General features: G+C 45.4%; 1 protein-coding gene across 1 annotated transcript in view; it reads left to right on the top strand.

The window, feature by feature from the left end:
- Window positions 1–22,995, top strand: part of LOC119442478 (carboxypeptidase M-like) — a 43,195-nt gene extending 20,200 nt beyond the window's left edge. Inside the window, exons 4-8 of the mRNA XM_049661700.1 lie at window positions 5,550–5,746; window positions 8,425–8,598; window positions 15,761–15,913; window positions 19,363–19,505; window positions 22,840–22,995. Of these exons, the coding sequence (XP_049517657.1) occupies window positions 5,550–5,746; window positions 8,425–8,598; window positions 15,761–15,913; window positions 19,363–19,505; window positions 22,840–22,995 (823 nt within the window). The remainder of the gene's footprint in view (window positions 1–5,549; window positions 5,747–8,424; window positions 8,599–15,760; window positions 15,914–19,362; window positions 19,506–22,839) is intronic.
- Window positions 22,996–24,164: the final 1,169 nt, after the last annotated feature.

Here is a 24,164-nt window from a genome sequence, read left to right as displayed (position 1 = left end):
GATGGCGCCCGCCCTGAACTGTGGGAAGTAGCGCTCGTTTCTTTTTGTGCTGCTCCAAGTTTATATGTGTACTCATGGCGCGAGAACATTGTTTCGTGCCTCGGTGGTACTATCGTACTGCTGCCCAATTTTCGCTCACCACGAACTGCCTTTGTTTCTATGATTTCGTCAAAGCTCCCAGTAGTGGCAACTGTGAAGGGGGCGATCTGACACTTCTCCTCAGCAGTGAGGATGTAAACCATGAACTGGACACACTGCTGGATAGTGGAAAGGTTGAAGAAGCTTCTCACATGATAAAGCACAATGGTTTATTTACGCAGTAGCGCAGAAGCACACGGACGACGAAATAAACAGACGGAACAGAGCGCTAACTAATAACTGAGTGTTTATTGCACGAGAGCAGATATATATATATATATATATATATATATATATATATCACCGCACAAAAACGTGGTAGAAGGAGGACATACAAACAAATCAACCCAGCAAGTTTAACTGACATAGGCGCTTAACGCGACAAACACTCAGTTGTTAGCGCTGTGTCCCGTCGGCTTCTTTCGCCATTCGTGTGCTTCTGCGCTATACTGTGTAAATAATACTATACCAACTAGCCCACCAGTCTGTACTTTTGAATCCGCAATGCTCCCCAACCATGATTACGCTGAAAAGATATGGGACTCGCGGCTAGTCTTCTGCGTGACAGGGTATCTTGCACGCAAACCAATCCTGAAAGCTGTGTGCAAGGAATGCTTTGACGAGCTCCTTGTTGCCGCCGGGGAAGCCAACGAACAGGTGGCAGTGTTCACCAAGTTCGGCGTCAAAGGGATTTACCCTTCGGAGAAGCCATTTTCATTTGCATAGACTTCCTTGAAACCACTTTTTTCGATGTGGTTCAGGTACAACGAGCTGCGCAGTGACAGCTTGGAAGGAGCTTCTCTCCTGCCTGCACAAAAACGACCTACATACTGGGCTGTGCACCGTATGGCCCCAGCCTTACCAACCAGGTTACAAAATTCTTTTTGGACGACCGTTTGCATTGCTACACGAAGGCACTCAACAAATAGAGAGCTTCTTCCCGTGCATGAAAAAAAGAAGCACGTGAAGTTCAGGAGCGTCACTAAGCAGAGAATAACTTAAGGCTGACAACGTTGTGTTTGAAGTGTTTGTGAACAATCTAATTTTTTTCTCGTGAGAAAAAAAGCACCAGCTCAGGTGCGTCGCGTACAAAACATCATCGATGACTGAGAATGGTTTGTTTTAAACGGATTGTGAGCCACTCTTCAAAAATGAGTTGTTTGCGTAAACAGTGTGCCAAAAATAAAATCTTTGCTGCCGAGGTACCACTGGGAATTTTCTCGCTTTGCGTTCGATAAGGCGTCACTGGGAGTAAATCGGCTAAAGCAAGCTACAAAAAAAATTCTACCATCGACGCGCGCTCAATCAGATTGTTACCTTGGCGCCTTTCAATTACGAAAGGGCTATCATAGCTACTCAATCGCCATTTCCTACCATGCATGAGCGAGTATATTACGAAGCTTTCTTTATTTGTTATTGTATATTAGGCTGCGCGCAGGGATGATCGCATTCCACGCAGCGCCCTTGCACTGCGGCTGCTAACCGCCGTCGCGGCCGACGTGTAAAAGCAATGGCAAGTCGCATGATACAACAGACACACTGTTTTGCGCCGTGCTGCACAACAGGCTATGTTTCTGCTAGAAAAGCAGAAAAAAACACCCCTCTTCTCGGTGCCTGATGGCGATGAGGCACTTAAAGCGTAGCAGCGGGACGCGCCCGTGCAGACAAGGCCTTTAGACAGGACTTCGAAGATCTGCGAGCCGTGCATTGAAATATCACCTCAACAAGGTTTATAGGTATGCAAATGCCCCGTTGCTGGACAGAACCAAGCAATGATGTTTGCCGTCGGTTGTAGACACTCAGAATATTTTTTGCATTCCGCCTAATACATAATTTGTCTTAATTATTAATCAACTTCTCATATTATCATAGGATAAAAATTTTCAATGAGAAAATTGTAGAGCAACTTGAAAAACTACCGATACCGCTTTATGTTGCTCAATACGTGCTACATAAAAGCGTGAAAGCAGCCAGCGAATGCACTCAAAGTGCTTCCAGCGGCCAGTCGCGCGGCGATTTTGCGTGTATTCGCGGACTTATTTCACGCTCGGAAAAACATTTTGTAGCACGTATTGAGCAACAGAAAGCTGTATTGGGAGTTTTTCAAGTTGCTCTACATTTTCTCATTGACACTTTTTATTTAATTATAATATTTCAGAATATGTTGTGGAATAATTAATTAAACCTAATTATGTAATTAGGCAGAATCCAAAAAATAGTCTGGGTATCTACAAGTGGCGGAAAACAACATTGCCTTCATTCTGTCCAGCTACGGGGCACTTGCATATTTTTAAATCTTGTAGCATGATAGTTGGGACAACCTGTATATTGAATCGTATAATCAAGTGCTGTCAATCGTCTTTTAGGGTATTCTTCATGGTCACCACCATGAAGAATACCCTAAAGTTCATAACCATGAAGTTCATCACATTGGCGACTAAAATAAGTTTGTTTACTTAGCTCCTATGTGGAATGACTTCTAAGCATCCTATATTGGTATTAACCAATTTGACGAGCAGGATGCAGTGCGTCGCAGTAATATGACCTAAGGAGCTGTTCACTGCGAGCCTAGATATCGGTGCAGCTTTCTTTACCCACACCATGTGTACTAGCATAATATTCTTCGCATTAGCTGAAATATTTTTGTTTTCGCTCCCGACGATTCGGGAAAGCACGTAGAACGCGTGCAGCGAAAAATCTTTGTTCCGGCCGTGACGTGCCCGAAGCGAATGCATCTTTAACACTTAACCACTCATCAGAGGATAGCTGCTAGTCATTTATTGTCTCCTCTACTAACAAGGTACGACATGCATTAGCTTAACGCTAGTTATGTCAAATATGCGATCGCCAATTGCGAACCAAAACGCCCGCTCCGAAACCTGCGGCACCAACCGCCGTGCCTCGATCCGCACCCGGGGAGCGATCTTGCTGGCGACTGCAGCGCCGCCGCATCTGTCATGATTGCTTGCAACACTCCGCCGCCGCCGTTGCTCTCACCTCCCCCTTCTAGCTACCGTACCGGCGCGTTCAACACACTTCCCCATTCTAGCCACTGTACGTCAGGTTCGCTTCGTGCGCCGCTCGCTAGGGGGCTACGCCCCGCCAGGTTGCACGCGCTCCGTGCACGCGCTGCACTTCCTCCTCACCCTCCCTCGCTCCTAGCCCGCATATCGTGCTAGGGGAAAGACGTTCGCTTGCTTGCTCCTCCGAGTTCGGTTCGTGCGTTGCGTTCGCCATGGAGGTGGTCGACGAGGAAGCCGCCGGGCCAAGCACAGCCTACCAAGATGAAGACCTAGAGACTATGGTTCTTTGTGTCTGTGATGTTCTTGCAAAACATACACACTTTGTGTTAACCTAAAGAACACCAACGCTGAGGTTCGAGTGTCACTAAGAGACACCCAAGTCAAAGATTAGGGTCGCCTACCGTTTTTTTTTTCGCTTTGGTAGGTCGCAGGGAGCGTGTCCCCTAAGCGACGGTGCTAGCGGCACCCATGCAGTGATTCGCCAGTGGTGCAACATCCCTGGCTATACCTGGGACCTGTCATGCTTATACAGGGATAGACAGGTGTCAGTGATAGTCAAGTGCGAGTAAACATTGCCGTCTGGTTTATAAGATAACAACAAACCATGCATTTACAGAATTTATATAATTTATAGATTTCTTAGCCTTTATCGGAAATAATTGGCTCAGGTAATCAGTTCAACTTACATTTATACACAAACTAGCCCGGTGGCAGTTACGCCATGTCCAAGCGGCAATCAATGGCAGAATAGTACTTGCGTGTTTCTTGTAATAGTGAGTTATACTGAACATCTCTTTCTCATAGGCTTGAGCACAATTGTGTTTCCTGCACCTGGCTATTTAGCATTCTTTAAGCTCCCGCAAAGCGATACTAGGTAGACCAAAGTGTTTGTGTAAATTGAATAGTTGTGTGCTTGGGTCAAGAGCATCGTGTCTGTGACAACAGCAGCTCCACAATGACCGCCCTGAAGATGATCGTGTGGCAGCAACGGCATGATTTATGAGCCAGCCGTTTGACAGGAGCTATGGACATTACAATTATTAATTTCTATATAGCTAGTTGTCGAGTTTCAACAAAGGAAACACAGATTGTGACGTCACCAGCACCTACTTGTTATGCAATTGTGCGTATCTATGGCTAGTAATGTGCTTTATCTACAAAAACCATGGCATTTGAACTCCAGAAAAAAAATTTCACCTACGATTACGATACTCTCTCATGCGAAATTTTGAGCGCAGCTATATATGTGTTTCATTTAGCGATACATTGAGGCAAAGAATTTGAGAGAGACATGTAGCAGAGTCAGCAGTCGTCGAAAATCTGATCTGCGGGCCAAGCGCGTCGGCTTTTATACATGCCTCGTCGAAGGCTCCACTGTAATCGCTGGTGCCACTTGTCTTTCAGAAAGTACTACCTAATTCGTGTCATGCATGCAATCGGATTACAAAACAATCGCAAACCATGATAATCGAAACAGGCGCGAACGAGTCCAAACCAAGCAAACCAAACAAGCACGAGCGAGAGCTGACGCGAGCAGACGATAGTACGAAATGAGCGGTCCGGCTTAGACCAGATACGAGTACGCAACGAGCGGTCCGGCGGGTCCGCATGAAACCAGTTTCCTACGCGCACGTCACTGAAGGGGCCGCTCTCATTGGCCTCCGCTGTTCACGGCTTGCGTCTCGCTCTTTCATCCTTCGCTGAGGTGCTCGTTCGCTGGATTACGCCGCCGCCGACGTTCGCCCCAGGAACGGGGGTTAAGAGCTGCGCTCTAAAATGTTAAAGCATCATGAACTTCCGCGACCATGAAGTCGCTACAACGTCGCACAATTTCTACGTCGCGTGCTACAAGGAAAATAATGAGTAAAGAGGACCAATCTCGCAGATTGTTCAGTCCAACACGGCCCCTAAAGCACGAGCTGTCATGTGGAAAGAAGACGAGGAAGAAGATAATTGTACAAACGATCGTGGCCTCATAGGCTGACTCATTTGAACACTCATATTCTGTCTTGTCTTGTCAAAACCAGCAATAAAGAAAACAAACTGATCAGGCCTAATGGGGAGCACCGGGCTTCTGTGCTCGGCGGCACAGGTTCGATTCCACCTTCGGTCAAACAATGTTTTCATTTTATTAAAGTGTCAGGAACGTACCTAGCTACCTATACCTGCCGCATTGTGCCGAGAGTGAGGCAAAGCACGCTTCGCATTAAAAAAAAAAAATACTGGACGTTTCTTTAAGTTACAGCCAACAACATGCAGGTGATTCCATCTGCATAAAGAAACTTTTTTTTCGTTTTTTTTAACTTGGTGCATGATACTAGGGTTAGCCCGTAGAGTGCATGAGAGACGAAAGCGTTAAGGCGCATTCGTTTACACGCAAATTTGCAGGGAGAACGCTCGTGGCGTGGACCTCAACCGCAACTTTCCAAACCGCTACCACACGCAGACAGATGAGGAACAGCCCGAGACCACGGCAGTTCGAGCGTGGTCGCACAACATCCCGTTCGTGCTCGCGGCCAGTCTGCACGGCGGCGTCCTCGTGGCCAGCTACCCCTACGACCACGCTGCCTCCTGCCTGGATGGTAGCACTTTCTTTTTGTTCCCTTTTCCTCGTGATTTTCTATACTTCAATTCCAATTAAGCGCTGATAATTTCCGCTGTGCTTTCCTTGGCTTCATTGTCTGTTGGATTTACATGGTTTTGAATGCCAAAAAACCGAGCACCTCGGTTTCCTTTCCTCACAGCGAGGGTCTCGAATCTGGCAGCCTTGATACCGTTAGGAAGCATACGTGGGTTTATTAACCACGTGCCCACTCGTAATTGCAGTTACTACGTGGCGCTATAGGGGAGAAAATGGATGTTCCACATCCACCCACCATGGCCTTGAGTCGCGATGGGTAACACTCCCAGCGCTAGATCTAGTACACCCAAGATATTGGCCGGATTGATGGCCGTCGCCGTAGGACAGTTGGTACTGTAATGTAGGCTGTATACGTACTGCATAAAAGGCTTTTTCCGAGCGTGAAAGAAGCCTGCGAATACACGCAAAATTGCCGCGCTACTGGCCCCTAGCGGCACTTTGCGTGAATTCGCAGGCTTCTTTCACCATCGGAAAAACACTTTTATGTAGCACATATTGAGCAACAAAATACTGTGTCGGGCGTTTTTCATGTTGCTCTACAACTTTCTCATTGACACATTTCATCTAATTATAATATTTAAACTGTTATTTAATTATCTAAGACTACTTATGTAATTAGGCGGAATGCAAAAAGTAAAATTCGTCGGCTCTTCCACTCCGTGAAGGTGGTTAGCCAGCGAAGCTGAAACCTGCGGCCCCGGTGTTTATCACTGGGTAAATCCCGAGGGTTCATTAAAGCATTTCTCACTTATGAGGTTACACACACGTTCGGCTGCGATGGAGAGAACGACGTCACTGACGGTATGCCCGCTGTCGAACGTTGTCACTAGCGTTCGATGTCTCGAGTTTGCTCAGCAGCGGTGCGATTCTTTGAAATAAACTGCTTCAAAATTAAATCAGTCCGTTACGTAAGACAATGAGTGGCTCATACACCCTTATGCAATGGCTCATACCCCCGTAAACGCGGCCTCCCCATTACGGCGACAGAACAGAAGTGAAATTCTACGCTGGATTGATGAACGGAAACGCAGCCAGCTGTGAAAGAAGACGACGACGATGAACGCGGGAGCAGTGGCACGATCGCGTGTCCAGCACGAGCGGTACCCGAGGGGCGCTAACTAGCCAGCTGCGGAAGATGACGACCACGCTCGAGACAATGCTGATAATGGTAGTTTTCTGTAAACGTGCGATTTCGCCTAGCCATATACGATTTCGCCTAGCCACGTAAAGCTTTACTTTAAATATAATCTGAGAATCTCCGAGCGGCGGCATACACCAGTACCTTTATTCTGTCCAGCTACGTAGCATTTGCATATTTTAAAACCTTGGTGCATGATAGTTGGGACACCCTGTATATTTAAGCAACATAGGTACGGGAGATGTAATTGCTATTATTATACAATATTTACCGCGGAGAAAATTTTTTGAAGAGAGAAATAAATATTACCACTGCCAGAGCGCTTATACTGTGTCCTCGGCGTGACATGAGACTAAACGATAAGGAATTTTACCCTTTATTTCTTGCTCTAATGACGGAGAGCAAGTATCAGGGGCGAATTAGGTTCGAAGCGGGAAGCCTCGGTGCTGCCATGTTGTTGCGCAAACACGGTATATGGCGGAGCGTTCCGGTAAACCTACAGCGGAGCCCGCTAAACTTTGCGCATCCGCAGTCGTCGCAACCGCTATGCGGTAACACTTTCGGTATACAATAGCGCTCTGCTAAAACTGTCTATTAACTCCCTTCAGTGCCCAAAACCAATTCCTTCAAATATTCACTCTTACCTCACACCACCTATTATTGAAACAATTTCTCTCTGGCAACACTACACTGACTCTATTGTGTGGGCTGTATTGTTACTGTCAAAAGATTTTTGTATCGAACCACGATGTATATTTATAGTCTTATTGTACAGAGCATTCCTAAAAGCTCAGTGTTTGTTTGCCGTTTTCATTGCAGGTGTGTTTGCTTGTTTAGTTTTGTGTAACTATTTCATTTTTGTTTTTTTTTATTGTTAATGATATTTGTCCTACTTGACGCCCCTCCTACAGGGGTCCTTTTAAGGCCTGCAGTATTCTTGTAAATAAATAAATAGGTGATGAAGGACTCCATAGTCAAAGTCTCCGCCGTGTAAGGAACCTCTCTGAGATACTAAAGGTGAACTGCAGTCTCGCTACATTAGCTCTTTTGTACCATGTCCCTATCGAAATGCTCGCCAGGAACTGGGCTCACAAGCAGACCTCACAGGCTGTTGGCCCAAAGCTGGTGGTGCAATATATGAATGACAAATATATTTCAGTTGAGTTAATGATATTGGAGTTATTATAGTGGAGAACTGACATGTTCAAATTATATTGGCATAAACATGACGGGACGACAGCATATTGCAATACTAATTATTAAAGTGAAACATACCAGCAGCCGGTATACTAGTCCGAAGCCAAAACGCCACAGTACGCATCAGTTGTAGAACGTGCGTTCAATTTTTTTTCACGAAAAGTTCAACATTTCTAACAAGTGCAAATGGGCTTTGTACCATTGCGGCCTTCATTTTCTTTTTCTTGAAAGTGAACAACAGTGCAGAAAGCGAATTTGATTTCACCGCGTCCATCGGTCTCTTTCAGAATACGAGACGGGACCCAAGGCTTCGTTGACGTCCGACGATGACGTTTTCCGACACCTCGCAAGAGTCTACTCGTTCAACCATGCCCGCATGCATCTGGGCGAGACTTGCACCTACAACGGTGTAGGGTTCCAGAATGGTACTACTAATGGCGCCGCCTGGTACGCCTTCCAAGGTACGCACTCTGTACGCGAGCAAACGATGTGAGTCACTTGGAGTTGTTCAAGCATGCGTACCTTCTGCTGCATCAAGCAGCCGGGTACTGTGCCAGCAAGCACATTCTTTCGGTGTTAGACTATTTTATTGTCGGCCACAAAGTATTTCACCCCACGGGTGCCTTGGCGCGTTACCTCATGTAACCCAGCAAAACCTTGGCCGTTTGATGGTTCTTCTCTTGTGGCGGACACCACGCAAAAAAGTCACTGGCCTGCGCGGCACACGCAGCACAGTCACAGCGTTAGCTGGTAGAGCGTCTCAAGAGTAGCTCTAATTTCGGCACCATGCACAACAGGGTCTTCGCGACAAATTCTCTTGGCCTCGTTTTGACGAGCACAATCTGAGCTGTCCGCCTGGCGTCGACGGTGAGTTGCGGCATGTAATGCTCTCTGCACAGCAGTCTGCTGAGCCCGATGACCCGATGACGCCTGGTTGTAGCCGCGCACGTAGCTCAAGGTTTACAGGCGCTTTAACTAGATGGCGCCACCATACTAGCGGAGGCTCGAAATCGCATTGATTGCGCGCCTCGTCTGAATCGCATCCCGTCGTCCGTGCCTGCGCGCCTGCCTAGGGCGCGTTTATAGGGCATTTTTCGGTCACCTGATAGCAAGCGTTTGCGTGGCCCTGTGGCAGAGTATCTGACTCTCGCGCAGCGGGCCTGGGTTCGATCTCGGCGGAAACCGGGTACTTCTTTTTCGCATTTCCGGTGATAGCGGTTACGGTCACCGGACGCCGGCGGCGGTGGCGGTGGACACCATCGCGAACCGAAACGGCTGTTAGAATGAGCCCATAACCGCTTGCGCTGTAAAAAAGTCCCACTAATAGGACCTACACAGGAAGGTGCTTCCCTTACATACATTTCGTCGCCCCAACCCCGAATGGAGCGAACTTAGGTGCACAGAAAATGTCAAAGACGAATTTTAAAAGTAAGCAAAACGTGATTTTTTCTAATTGCGTGTCACGGTGTTTCCTGCAGATAAACTAATGCTATTTATTTCAACAATAGTCAATTTGAATAATAGACGTAGTGTGTGACCACAAATAATTTACAAGGTTTAGACGACAGTGCTTATCATCAAAGTTGCAAAGGCCCATGAAATTCAGAGTAAGTTTTCAAGGTTGCGATGTTCGCATACGCAATTCAGACCAGCCTTTATTTTTGTCTGCATTGCATTTAGCAGTCTAGAAATTTACGTCGACCATTTTATATTTCCTTACCACATTTACACTATTTTTAGCACTATCAAAGTTACCAGCCGACGTACTTTGAAATGCAAGCTTCAAATGAAAGCGACAGACCGTTAAAAGAAGCTAAAGCCATCAGTGCTCTTCAAATATCAGGTGACCAGTGGCATGAATTCACTGGGCACATTTGTATGCGTAAACACTCACTAAGCTTTTATCAACGGTTTATAGGCGGCAGACGTACTTGTGTGATTGCGCCATTGATCGGCTAAGCGAAGTACGAAAACAAACGTCAAATAGGTGATTCTTCTGACGAATGGACCTGCACTGAACGTTGTTAACGAGAATACATTTGTATAAACTCGCCCACTTCTTGCTTTTATTGTATACCGCAATGCGTTAACATTGCGGTATGAAGAAAGATTTCTGCGACATATGTCTATAAGTGCTGCCGCTAGTATTTTTATTATATCATACTGTAAGCCTTACACAGGCTCATACAGGAGTGGATACGTATAATACAAGCAAAGAAGGTAAAACAAAACGCATGAAAACATAAAATGAAAAACTTGCCATACAGTAGCCTCGTTAATAGTGTTAACCTAACAGCTTTTGAAAAAGGAGTGAGGTATTTTTAATCTGTAAAGCATATACATACATGAAGCATAAATACGTATATACTAACGGATACACATCTGTTCCCATACATGGGCACACATGCTCATAAGGAACAAACCAATTTCAAGAAAGGCATTTGTAAAAAGGTTAGGTCACTAAAAAACAGCGTGACAACAGTGACAACATTTTATCAGTTGTGTTTAACAAAACAATTCTTCAAGTTTAGTGGTGACTGATTGTCTTGTTGCGCTTTTTGCTAGCTGTTAATGTGCCTACAAAGTGGAAGCCACCGAAAAAGAGAGCTGCGCTTATGGCTTCTGATGTAAAGATGAACGAACTGTACAATTTAGTGATGGATTTGTATGTTGCGGTGAACATGCTTCCTTAAGTTGCTGAGCGAGCACTACGGATAGTACTCGAGGTAAGCTCTACGTATATGCTTGAGGCATCAGGAATCGAATGCCGACAGTGCAGAAGACAATCAGGCGGACAGAATAGAATGGGCTGAGCTGCCGAAGTCTGAAGTGGTTTGCTAACTTCAATTAGAAAACATAATACACGAAACATCAAAAACATGACGCTGTGGATATAACAGCAGGAGACCACCTCCGCGCAGAAAAATTGTGTCTAAAAGTGTAAGCGAAGCAAATGAATATGCTTCTTTCCGTGTTCCGTTCCGTGCACCAGTGTTGTCGTGAATGTTTTTCTTTCGTGTTCGTGGTTTGTGTGCGTTCTTCAAGCGGCAGTTATGTCACACCGCGAATACCAACTAAGCTGACTACAAGTTCTTCTGAAGATAAATATTTTGCAAAGAACACATGTTTAATCCATGAAGACTAGATGAGCCACCCGTTCTACATAAAAAATGAATTTAAGCTAATCTTATTATTTACCTACAGCGAAGCAACTGAAATTTTGCTTGTTGAACAAAGCGCACTTGACAATCAAGAAAATAGCCTATTTCCGTGTAAAAGGGTCCTATATTGAGAGTGATCTTGCTCCATGAAATGATGTATATAATATGTAGACTGTTTTCTTAAAAACTAAATGCACTAACCTTTTTTTGGGAAAAGCACTATGCGTGTGTGTTTCCATGTGCGCAAGTTGGACCACTTCCGGTTTTGTCTATTTTTGTTTGTTTTTCAAATATACTAGTCGCAAAACTTGACCGCGTGGTACCTGTGACCAGGCAGTTCTGCCAATGAACGCTGGAATGCTTTTATGCAGAACGTTTTTTACAATAAATGATTTTGATAAAAAGCTATAATTAAGCGCAGCGAAGTCAGCCGGCGTTTTTGCAAGGTAGCTCTTAGAAGATGCGGCCATGATCTGTGGCCAATAACGTGATCTTCAAGGCCCGAATTCACAAAAACTTCTTAAGGTAGAATTTTTCGCAAGAACCAATTTTAGCCTATCCGAATGCCAGACATATCATTATCGAAGGCGGCCAGCCAATGGCAAAGCGAACTTATGAAAAAAAAAAAGCTTTGTGAATCTGGCCCCGGGAGATTAAGCAACAAAAAGTCATCAATTAACTTAGTACCATGAGGGCACAGTTTAAATGGCACATCCGGAGGCGGTCACATTTCAATGCCCAGACATTTTTCCAAAATCTTGAAAATCCCATCTAATTCTAGATTTTCATCATCGAATTTCAAAGCTCGATTGAGGCAATATCGAAACCGACTACGTCCCGCTGCTGCGTCAGACCCCGTAAAGAAGTGTGTGACGAAGTTTGAATGATGGCATGTCGCGGCAAATCCTGAACCAAAACACTGCTGCACAAGCTTGCCAAACAGTGCCTGTCACCACCTGCCGTGACTAGCCGAGACGATCTGTTTCAAAGTGTATCGGTCTTTCCGTCACGGGGCGTTTCCGTCTGATATGATAGCGGGGCCGCCGCTTCTGCGCTCCAGGCATGCTGGTTTTCGATATGGCCTGGATTTACGGCTGAAATGTTATGAGGAATATCTATAGGGAGGTGTTATTTTCAAGATTACAGAAAAAAAGGAAGGTGCATTGAGACTGGCTCCAAATTTGCCACTTAAAGAACTGCCCCCAATGCACGGTAAAAAAGTAAATGATATTTTCTGTTAATTAGTCCTCGGAAGCTCAAGCTATTAGTCGCAATATATGGTGGCCTTACCGAGAAACTAGTTTGCAAAAACGTCACATTCGCTGTGCTTATAAATTTGTATTAAAAATATTTAGGATCTAAAATAAACACCCTGTATAATGCTCACGCCGTGCTTACTGAAAAGAGAATACACGCGTAGTCACCAGAATTAAGCTTTTCCAGTACACGCGGCAGATTGCCACGCACTGGACCTGCAGACTGTGTAGATCTGGGTTTTTCAATACTAGGGTTGAGACCAGTGCAAGGATTTTCGGTAATAGGGACGGAGACTTGGGATTATAGAGGAAGCGAAAAACTTTTTACACGCTGTCACCATAGTCATCCTTTTAGTATGTCCACTGCAGGACGAAGGCCTCTCCCTGCGATATCCAATTACCCCTGTCTTGCGCTAGCCGATTCCAACTTGCGCCATTATGCATGCATTTACATATAATTTATAAGAAGGGGTAGGTGGCAAATAGCCGACAAATTGTTTACATATAACTGGCAAATAGCTGTCAGAGCCCACCATCTTAATGGTTCGACTGGAGGGCACCATCTTTGTAATTGTCCGACATTAAGTGGGTTTGATGACCCCGGCTAGACGGTTCATCGTCGTGTGTAATAGGCAAGGAGGGTGGGGACGTCACCCACACTGCTTTCCTTCCCTTGAAGAATGAAGACGTCTTGAGGAAGCTTGAAGAAGTAATTAGCGTTGGTATGCCTCGTCTCGTTCTGCGTGGTGCAAAGCATTTCCGCAGGCGTCAATTAGCCCCCTTGAAGAATGCGGCGCTCATCGACGCGATGATGCATCAGAGGTGGTGTGGCACAACAATACTGACCCTGTAGAATGCAGCAAGCACTGGATTAAGAGCATCCCGTACTTGCACTGCACTTCGTGCTGACGGAGTATGCAGCTTGCTTAAGAGTATACGAAGGGTATTTACAAGGGACCGAAGCATCCCAACCACTTGCCTGTCTTCTTCGGGCAATTTATCGGGAGTCGACATTGTGGACTCTACCGCGGTGCACTCTATCCTTTCATGTGACTGTGGTACCGGCTGTGGTATCGGTTGTGACTCTCGCTGTGGCTTGAACTCTGGCGTCAGCAGTGGCGTCGGCTGTGGCATCGGCTGTGGCGTCGGCTGTGGCCATGGCTGTGGCTTTAGCTCGGGTATTCGCTGTGGCTTCGGTTGTGGCTTCTGCTGTGGTGGCGGCTGTAGCTTTGGTAGTGCGGGTCAGGCTTCAGTATTGGTGTTCTCTGGCACCACCTTGTCAGAGTAAGACTTGAATCCGCCAAGCCTAGGTGGCAGAGGAGGAGGAGTTGTCGGATGTGCCGCGCTCTTCATAGAGGAATCTTCCTTCTTTGAAGTCCGACGGCGTCTGGAGCGTCGCTTTCTAATGGCCGCAACAGCTTCCAGACCAGACGAACGGTCTCTTGCCATCTGCGTCAAGACCGCCCTTTCTTTCCTCCAAGTAGTCAGTGTCCTTCTTATCGGTAGGTAGATATCTCCTATTCCTTCCGGAACGCGGTAGTCTAAGGCTATTCCGAAAAAACAATAAATTCTGTTCGGCCTCTAACGCATCTTCATTGCCTGCATGTCACTTTGAGGTCTAACGTTTCGCAGTTCTGTGACGTCGCGTGACAGACAGGCGAAGTGGTCGCAGCCCGAGAGCGGTTGACCAATTGCGGAGGGTGATGTTGAAAATGGCTTAGAATCATTAATAATTACGTTTCTTTTGCTCGGCCAAATCATGCACAATCAGGGTGTATACGTGATATCAGATGGGGAGATGTGGTTTTCTTTACGTCGAATGGCAGACAGGCGAAATGACAACAATTCGGAATAGTTTTACGTTATAGCGCCAATGGTCAGCACGGCCTTCAATTGGTTGTTGCACTCGTCCTGTCTTCGTCTGTGTATGTTCTAAATTGTGCCCACCTTCTAATCGCTATGCATCTCCAACTAGCCCAACAGGAAGTACTCCTAGATACTAAGCAATGCACTAAGGTGCACTACCGCCACTAAATGTTACTGGTGGCCTGAAGCCAGTAAAACCATTGCTCGCTGTCGGGTGGCTCATGTCAAACATGTGGGTAACAGCACAAACAAACGACCAAAAGAAGGGAGACACGTAAAGACACGTACACTCATCTCAGAAGCACCACTCACGAAACGCCCGTATATCTGAACGTTAATCAAGACTTGTAGCGATATTTTGCAGCAATATATTGGAAGCTCATTCCCTTAATCACATTGATTTCCGCCGGCAGAATCTCAGTCGCATTGCGAGAATTCGTGGAAAGATAATGAGTCGCTGTGTCCACGTCAGGATTCGAACTCCGGTCCCACAGATTTTCAGTGGAAGATCTAACTAACTAGCCATGCACTCAGCCATGCACATTTCTCACGTGCATCTGCGAGCTTTAACTGCAATCGATACCGCACGAAAGAAACCAAGAAATACTGCGTATAAATGTCGTTCCAGCTATCGCGTCACTGGTTTGGAATTACTGAATGAAACCACCACATTTTTTTTACATCAGATCTGCCTGTGTGAAGATACTTCTGTACTTCGATGAATTTCAAACAAGAAAACAAGTATCAACGGTCATGTTTAACGTCACTTCGTCATTTCTGTTCAGTAGAAGTTGACGTGAGTGCCTTATATATTTTCAAGCATGGAACACTGCCTTTCGCATTGATCGCAGAATGCTACTTGCGCATAACGTACCTAGATACAACCCTCGCTGGAATCATGATACATTACTGCCCTGGAATGGCGTCTGGTTTTCTAGGCATCCTGTTTTTTTCGACCAAATACATTAAGGACAGAGTGCCATGTTTGAAGGGTTATTGAGTATCATGGGAATGGGTCAGTTTAAATTCTGGCATTTTGCGCGTTAGTACCACGATATGATTACGATCCACGTCATAGCGGGGGAGGGGGGGGGGCTCAGGTTTAATTTATGCCACCTGGAAATACTTACCGCGCACCCAGTGCACGGCACCCGAGCGCTTTTGCACTCGACTGCCACCGCAATGCGGCCGCTGTAACCGGGATCGGAGCTGCGACCTCGTGTTCAGCAGTGCAACGCCATAGCCACTGAGCTATAGTGGCGAATGGAATTGAGGCTCGCAATAGCAGCACGTTTGAGAGCCACCGCATTACTGAATCATCTCGGCCTTGTTTTGTACAGGAAGCATGGCTGACTTCAACTACATTCACGAAGGCTGTCTGGATGTGACGCTGGAGGTTTCATGTTGCAAGTTCCCGCACAGTAGTGAGCTGCCGCGCATGTGGGAGGAGAACAAGAGGCCCCTCCTCGCTTACTTGGGCGAAGTTCACAAAGGTGAGTGCAAGGTCCTTTTCTTTCTTCAAAAACTTGCTGTTATACGTAGTGTGCGCAATGCACCAATGTAAAAGGAAACACTTCGTGTTCGAACTGCCACTTCTACGAACATGAATGGATGGATGGATGGATGGATGGATGGATGGATAGTATAACTTTACTGAAATTCAAAAAACTCCTCACTGCTATTTAGCGTATATTTATCGTGCTGATGAATCGGCGTTATGACTTTTTTGTATTTAGGACGCGAAAGAATAACATCTTGCTGGTTTTAAGGATATGTGGTATTTCCTTGCATATTGGTGCACCGTACTCGCGGGAATGTTACATGAATCAACTGGTAATGCATATGGGTGGCGTTGGAGGCGGACGCATGGCAATTATATCAAGGTGATCTTGTCTATCCGACGCGTAACTACATCGATCTAATGGAGATTGTTCCTTTAAAGGGCGTTTACGGTGCCTATCGGATCATCGTCAATTACCCTGCTGTAGTATGCGGGAGTAACGTGCTTCGATGTGCGTTTCCGCCTTGAACTAAAGGCTCCACCTAATCAAGGCCTCCTAGATTACTAGCAACTTATGCACTTCAAACCACGATAAAGCGCGCATAATAATTACCTTAAGAAAGTGTATAAAAGGAGACTTGGGCGGCGTCTATCCCGGTAATTTTTTTGGAAGTATCGCATGCCACAGGAGCCACCTCCTTCGTAGTTGACACCAGAGTGAGTTTACAGACAGTCCCTTATTTTCGATGTGTTCCTTAAGTTTGAGGCTATGCACAGAGTTTTTAATGATATGCTAACGCTACCAGAAAAGAAGTTTATAACTGATGTCGTTTTACCACCATGGGAATGATAGGTACTCCATGGCATTTTCTACCTAATAGCCCGCGGCTTCGCTGAAACACGGCTTCCTTCTTTTATTGCTGCTTTAGTTTACTTCTGCTAGACGGCCGCAACATTTTTAAAGCAGTTAAGCGCTTTCACACTCATTACTCATTCATTCTGGTTACATCCTTTTGAGAGCGTACAAGAAAGTCTCGCTATTTCCAATAGCCGTGCCAATAAGTCTAGGTTACATCCGTGTCACTAAGTCTAGGTACGCAAAAATATTTCTTATATTCTCCACAAACTTGTTTTCAGTAAATTGCTTTGCAAACAGCAGTATGGTAGAAATTCTAGGTTAACTCCTATCGAGCAAGGAATTTACCATCACAAATTGTCTTCGAAACGCCAGTTCGAAGCCACCAGGAGGAAGTCGGGACAAACACACGTATGTTGTGCATGACTCCCAGGCTGGATAAACACCCACGTTCAGCATTGTGGGCGCAGATGCTAAAGCCAGTTTATCGTTCTGAATTTTAGTGGGAAACTATGATCAACACAACCTTGTTTCCGAGCACGTGGCGCAAAATGGCCACATCACGAAGCTTTGGACTCTCGAGCCAAAATATGGATGGGTTCACCCATGACAGAGCCTCTATTTTTTCAATGCCAGTCCAATCACTCGCTCCGCAATGGGAGCCGTTGGTGCGCCTTAGTTCAGTGAGTTGCCGCGATGTGACGCTAAACAGAGGGTACGACTGCTTGCGTCACGCGTGCGTCTGAGCCACTGAGCGCACGCCGCTGCCGTTCCGGAGGAGATGCCGTAGGCGCTTCACGCGTCTGTCAGGATTACTTCCTCCGACTTCCGTCGCGAGGCGCCACCCAGAGGGTACTGTCCGCCCCGACCGTAAAGCAGGCGCAAACGCTAGCCGACGGGGAGGTTAGGAAAGAGCGATCGGAGGGGGTGGTGAACCGTTGAATTGACGGCATCTGGCTGGCGTTGAAAAATAGAGGAGGCGCTGATCATGGTAATTCATATACTATATTACTAGTGAAAAATGTGGCTCAGTGATTGTCCACTGGGCAGATAGATAGATAGATAGATAGATAGATAGATAGATATGTAGAAAAAGTGTCGGAATAATAGTCGGAATAAGCGTCCTAGATAGGTTGCTGACTCAAGCATAGAGCTACTATTACCAACTCTATGATTATAGTCGTTGGTGAAGATGAAGTTCACAGCGATAGTACGAGCATGCTGATGCTGACGGCGACTTGGAGCAGCTTTCTGATGTTCCTCCCACACTCGGCATTTTCTATGTGCAGAAATTCTTAGTACAGCATTTTATTATATCAACTACCTCTCTAACAATAAAGGCGCACCATTCAACATTTGCGAGATGTGGCCGTGCCTTATGGGCCCTAGGCGAAACTGCATCAGCCCAATTTGTAGTCCCCGCCAAATGCTTTGTGGTGAGCACCAAAAATGACAACTGAGCAGGTTGGAACACCAATTGACTTTTTTTGTGAAGAAAGAATCAATCTATAGATCAAAGCTTCTGACGTTAAAGAACTATAGATCGCTTCACCAGATGCGGTATTATATGAACTAGAATTAAATAGAAGCTAAACATTTCACAATTAAATACTGGGCTTTTGGTACCGAAACCATGGTACACATTTAACGTACGTTAATATAATATTTCTTTCCCTCAATTTATGGCGTTCTCTACCTGCAAGTGAACATTTCTTGCTGACATTCACGAGATGTAGGTATCCTGTGGAAATATTTGGCTATAAAAGCCAGCCTTCTTTCTCCCCTAAAATTGCTCGATTAATGAACTTCAGATAAGGTTTTAGATAAGAAAACAGGTTTTAGATGAGCGAGCAATGACTACACAGCAGCAAAGTGGCGTTTATGGTTGTTTTCAAAACACGGTGTTCTTCGCAGCGCTTTATATGAGCCTACTTTTAACTTGTACCAGCTTCAGTTAAACAGTGAGTATTGCGCCTTGCTGCCGAGCACGAGGTCTCGGGTTCGAATCTCGACCGTGATGGTGGAATTTCAACGAGGGTGAAATGCAAGTGTACCATTCTGTGGGTGTAGGTTAACGATGCCCCAGGTCGTCAAGATTGATCCGGCACCCCTGCCGCCCCCCCCCCCCCCCCCCGACTACGGCGTCCGTCTTAACCAACTATGCAGAGTGATGACCTTAAACCACACAATTTAATTTAGATTTCTGCAATGCAAATGAATCAGAACTAAGTTGCTAGAATAAAATTGTTTCCCCGCAATATATTTTTCGAACAGACACTTTTCATTATCCAAAAAACGCATGTCCAAATTGGAGGTGCTCTAGCGCCAAGGATTGGTAGCGTTATCATGTACGTATTAATTTGCTTTTAAGGTGCGTTTAGTGACGTTTTTGTTTTAGTCAACCTGAATTACTCACGCCTGCAGCTTAAATCGTAACTATTTGACAGCCGAGGTACTTCCTGACCATCTTTATTACCCAACCAAGTTATCTGCGTAGCCTAGTCTTTTGAATATTGGTAGCAATATCAGTGCTTTTAACCGCCCGTGTTCTTTCACCACTCGTGATTTTTTATTGTTTTCCGCAGGCGTACGTGGCATCATAATGGACGACAAAGGCCTTCCCGTCGCTAGAGCCTCTGTGCGCACCACGGACCGCAAAAGTAAATTCATGACATCGTCCAGAGGCGAATACTGGAAGATACTAAGACCTGGCAGCTACACATTAGTGGTGCGTATAATTTAACCGACGCGTTGACGTGCTTGAGTTTCTTATATAGACCAGTAACTACATTCGTGCCTATATGTCTCCGACATGGCATTCACAGGTTACACTTGCTGACCGCACTCACCGTGGTGATGGGCGTGGCACTCAGATCAGTCAGAGTCCGTGGAAGGGAGACCTTGCAAATGGACGCGTTCTTAATGCGACACACTGTACGGGTCGGAATTTTGGTAGACTACCGCTTTACGCGCGCTCAAACTTTATAGCGCACCGGAGCTTCAGAAGAAGGAGACTCTACAGTTGACCTCGGTAATTTTAGCGAATGGCGACAAAGCATTTTGCCTTCTTGTGTCTGAAAATCCAATGCTTCGTCAGCCATACGAAGCCAATGCAGGCACTCGGGAAATTTACTTTCCTTTTATTTTCAAGTCAATATTCGCTCATTAACAATAACCATGAAACAAATTTGGCGATATAATTACTTGGAGAAATAACATAAAAGTCAAAAACGAGTTTCTTTCGCGTATGCTTTCCGTGCCTTTCTCGTCGGTTTGCTTCGGTTGAGTGAAAATATCGATCCCTTCGTTTCCTCGAAGCATTCTCGCTCTTCCGCCTTGTCAGAATCGTTGCTTGCCTTGCGAGAAACGAAACCATATGGGCACTTCCGAATAATCGGCGACGGCCATTCATGGTAAGCGTCTTACGCTAACAGGTGCTTTCGTCAGCTCTTCATAAAATTTATCTTTGTTACATTTCGCTTTTTTTCGCGTTTCAGCAAAATAACCCGTTAATCTGTAGAATTCTCTTCCTAGCATGTCCGTCCTTTTCATTGTGTTCTCAGAATTTCATTTTCTGCTGTTTCAAACTTATGTCGTTCGGTCGTTCACCTACCTTCTAAAGATGAGATAAAGGATTATGGATTGTAAGAACACTTGTTCCTGGTCCTGTACGAAATTTCTTTCATAACGCACTGTGAAGCAAGAAAGCTAGGTTGACAAAAACAGAAACAATGGCGACATTTATGTGAACTGCGCCTAAACCAATTCCTGCTCCCCTTTCGCTTTTAATTCCTTTTGGGAACTTGAGAGAAATGTACTCAATTCTAGCGGGTTAATTCTTTTTCCTGTTTTTGTTCTTACTGGGGTTTTTACGTGCCATAACCAGTTCTGATTGTGAGGCACGCCGTAGTGGAGATCTCCGGATTAATTTTCTCCACCTGGGGTTCTTTAACGTGCACTACAACGCAAGCACACGGGCGTTTTTGCATTTCGCCTCCATCGAAATGCGGTCGCCGCGCCGGGATTCGATCCCGCGACCTCGTGCTCAGCAGCGCAACGCCTTAGCTGACTGAGCCACCACGGCGGGTTTCCTGTTTTTGTAAACGCTTGGCTCTGAACAAAATGATTCAAATCGTCTATGCTAAAGTGGCACAATATGGAACTGTGATAATTAAATGACATCCTTAGATTATTACCTTTACCCGCCGGAGTGGCTCAGTCAGCTAATGCGTTGCGCTGCTGAGCACGAGGTCACGGGATCGAATCCCGGCCGCGGCGGCCGCATTTCGATGGAGGCGAAATGCAAAAACGCGCATGTGATTGCGTTGTAGCACACGTTAAAGAACCCGAGGTGGTCAAAATTAATCCGGAGCCCTCCACTACGGCGTGCCTCATAATCAGAACTGGTTTTCGCACGTAAAACCCCAGAAAGAAGTGTAAGTACATGATTACCTTAGTATTATCAGCTCATTTTTGCCTATTTTTTTTCAAAGGAAAAGAAGGCAAATTTACTTGGCCGGGCGGTAGTCATAGGCTACTCGTTAGAGAACATTGAATCCCCGCCATTTTATTGTGAGAGAATGTCAGCGCGTAGCATACGCATCAGAAGTGTAAAGTGCAATCGGGTTGGTGTAACATTGCCAAGAATACAATAGCGCCACATACGGGACGGAGAGCAAGACAACACAACACAAGCATTAACAATCAAATCAATGCACCCTGGCCGAGATTTTTTCCGTGTATTTAAGGCTTGTGTTCTTCCGTCTTGATCTCCTGCATGTCAATTGACGCCATTTTATCCACGACAGCGTGCGCATAGGTAAAGAAATAGTTCTATACGGGATTCCTCAATACGGAGAGTGGTATCACGACAGAAAAAGATGTGTCTTCTATGCAGCAGTGTGCTAGAGGCGATTAAAAGACAACTTTCTTCTGTCTCTCTCTTTCATTCCGTTCTATACTAACAAAGCTTATAACCATATGGGGCGTATCCTGTCCCGGAACAATGATCGGCTTATATCTTGCGTGTCTTCTTTTTCCGGTAAAGCGGTGCGCCAGGTACATTAAAGTCACGAACGTCATACACGTATCAGCGTTGCATAGCATTAGGGAGTTTTAGTATGGCGGAAAACGCTTACGTTAGCGTTAGCGTGCGACGCAACACTAACGCAAAGAAAGGTTGCACTGCGTGGTACAAGGTAGGGTTTTAGAATAGCGGAGCGCAACAAAACGCTAACGCTAATGCAAATACACTTGGGCGCCAGATCAAGGCGTATACAGCAAACATGAGCAAATATGAGCAAACCCTCTCGTTAAACCTACTCCGCCGCTAATCAAAAACGTATATCGAAAACAACGCCCATTTCTCACCTGTACGCCACTGTCAAAGCATCATCACACCAATCTAAAGCAAACACGAGCATTAGTGGGGAACGAATGAGCCGAACAGAGGAGGCCGACGACTCCATAGATCCGAAGTGGATGGCTCTCGCTTCAAAGGGCGCTGCGATCTTGCCCTACGTATGGAATCCCTTGCGTGCGTTAACGTTGAACGCTATATTTCGGAAATAGCGTACGTATGTAAGAGTTCTGGTTACGTTTACGTTCTGCGCATGCGCAGTTTGCAGCACGCAACGCTAACGCTAACGCTAAATCCTTGCGTTTGCTGTTCTGCGCTATACTAAAATTCCCCATTATTGCCAGGAAATCAGCGTGCACGCTGTGTTACAATTAAAGATGGGAAAAGCATGCAAGACAGGCGACGGTTATTATTTAGGGTGAAGAAAAGTCTTCAAGGGTTTAAACCATCTTTTGTAGATTGTAGAGTGCATTGCTTTCATATCATTTACCTCTGGCTACCCCAAGCGATCCCGGGGAAAAACGAAGACACAGTGTCCCTCGAGTCACTGACGATAGGTGAAGCGGAATTGCATCGCAATAGAATCGTTGCGTTATCGCCGAGCGAAGCTTCGTAGCAGTCACCTATGCTTAATGCAGACGATAACATGATCTTTCGTTTTCTTTTTTGCTTTCCCACTATCTCTTTCTTCCTACGGTTTTAGGTGACTGCACCTGGGTTTCAAGATACCACACACAATTTCAGCGTCTATGAAGGAGAGATGACCATTGTGAATGTGACGCTCAAGACATTGCCCAAGGAAGACGAATGTTTGAGGCAAATTTTGAACGAAAAAGACCGGAAAGCCACTGTGGGATGAAAAAGACAGTCCAATAATAAACATGTGACGGTTTCAAGAGAGAGTCAGTTTTACAACCTCGTCTGTTAAATTACTTGGTACAGCGCAAACGAACATTGTGCTACATCGTGCGAAAGCTTAGATACCCCTAAATCTTAGGCGAGAATTACTTTTAAAAAATGTAGCTTCGGCCGTAAGGCCAAGCAGTTTCGCGATATCTGGCTCAATACTGGGGAATAATTTTTGCGTTTTCCGGAATTTAAAAGAATCACCTGTGGCCGATAGCATAATTGTTGTCCCTGAGCTGGATTATTCGAAGAGGCGCACCTTACGTGCACGAGAAATTGAAAGACATATACCAGTTATTAACAAAATTATTTATTAACTACTTCACCAATTACTTTACGGCACATGTCGTAGTTTAAGGATTGTCGCCACTCAGTTGGAAACACTTGAAATGAAATCTCCAGGATGACACCTGTTTCAAGATATTATTTCCCAAAACGTGGGACGAAATACATGGGCATACCAGTTACTTTAGTGCTTCAATGCATAAAAGAGCATTTTGTTAAAAAAAATAAGTGGAACAACAGTGCATTCTTACGGGGAGTTTTATTGCGCAGATCTCCAAACCGGTGCCATTCTGGAAATTCATTTCAAAAGCATACGCCTTGCAAACTCACCGGCCACAATTAATAAATTGTAATACGTGCTTCAAAGTAAATAATTATGAAGTTAAGTACTGATTTTCTGTTAATTAGTGGATATGTGTTTCGGTTTCTAGTGACAGTAATAATGTCCACCGCTTCGAATAATCAGCTCAAGCCCAAGAATGACGCTATCTAGGCGAGTTTTAAAGATTCTGGAAAACTGATAAATGGTCACCCCGTATAAAGTGCAGCAAAACTTGCACTCTTTCACGCATTGTTGGTTGGAGTAAGGTTTAGCAAATGTGCGCGAGCAATCAACATTCGCGAAAAAAATAAGTCTTTGCTGTATTCGCTTGTGGAAGTCACTCCCAGGTTGTGGTTTTGAGTGACACGCGGCTTTTTATTCCTCCTCTTTCCTATCCTGCCGAGTGCTTGAAGAAGACTAATAGAGACGAAGGAGAAAGAGAGAGAGAAACGAAGAGGGAAAGGTAGGGAGGTTAACCAAGGATGTGCCCGGTTGGCTATCCTACACTTGGAGAG

Source organism: Dermacentor silvarum, chromosome 1 (assembly GCF_013339745.2).
Source record: "Dermacentor silvarum isolate Dsil-2018 chromosome 1, BIME_Dsil_1.4, whole genome shotgun sequence".
Lineage (NCBI taxonomy): Eukaryota > Metazoa > Arthropoda > Arachnida > Ixodida > Ixodidae > Dermacentor > Dermacentor silvarum.
The sequence above is the reverse complement of the archived record's forward strand: the minus strand, read 5'-3'. Positions and strand labels throughout refer to the sequence as shown.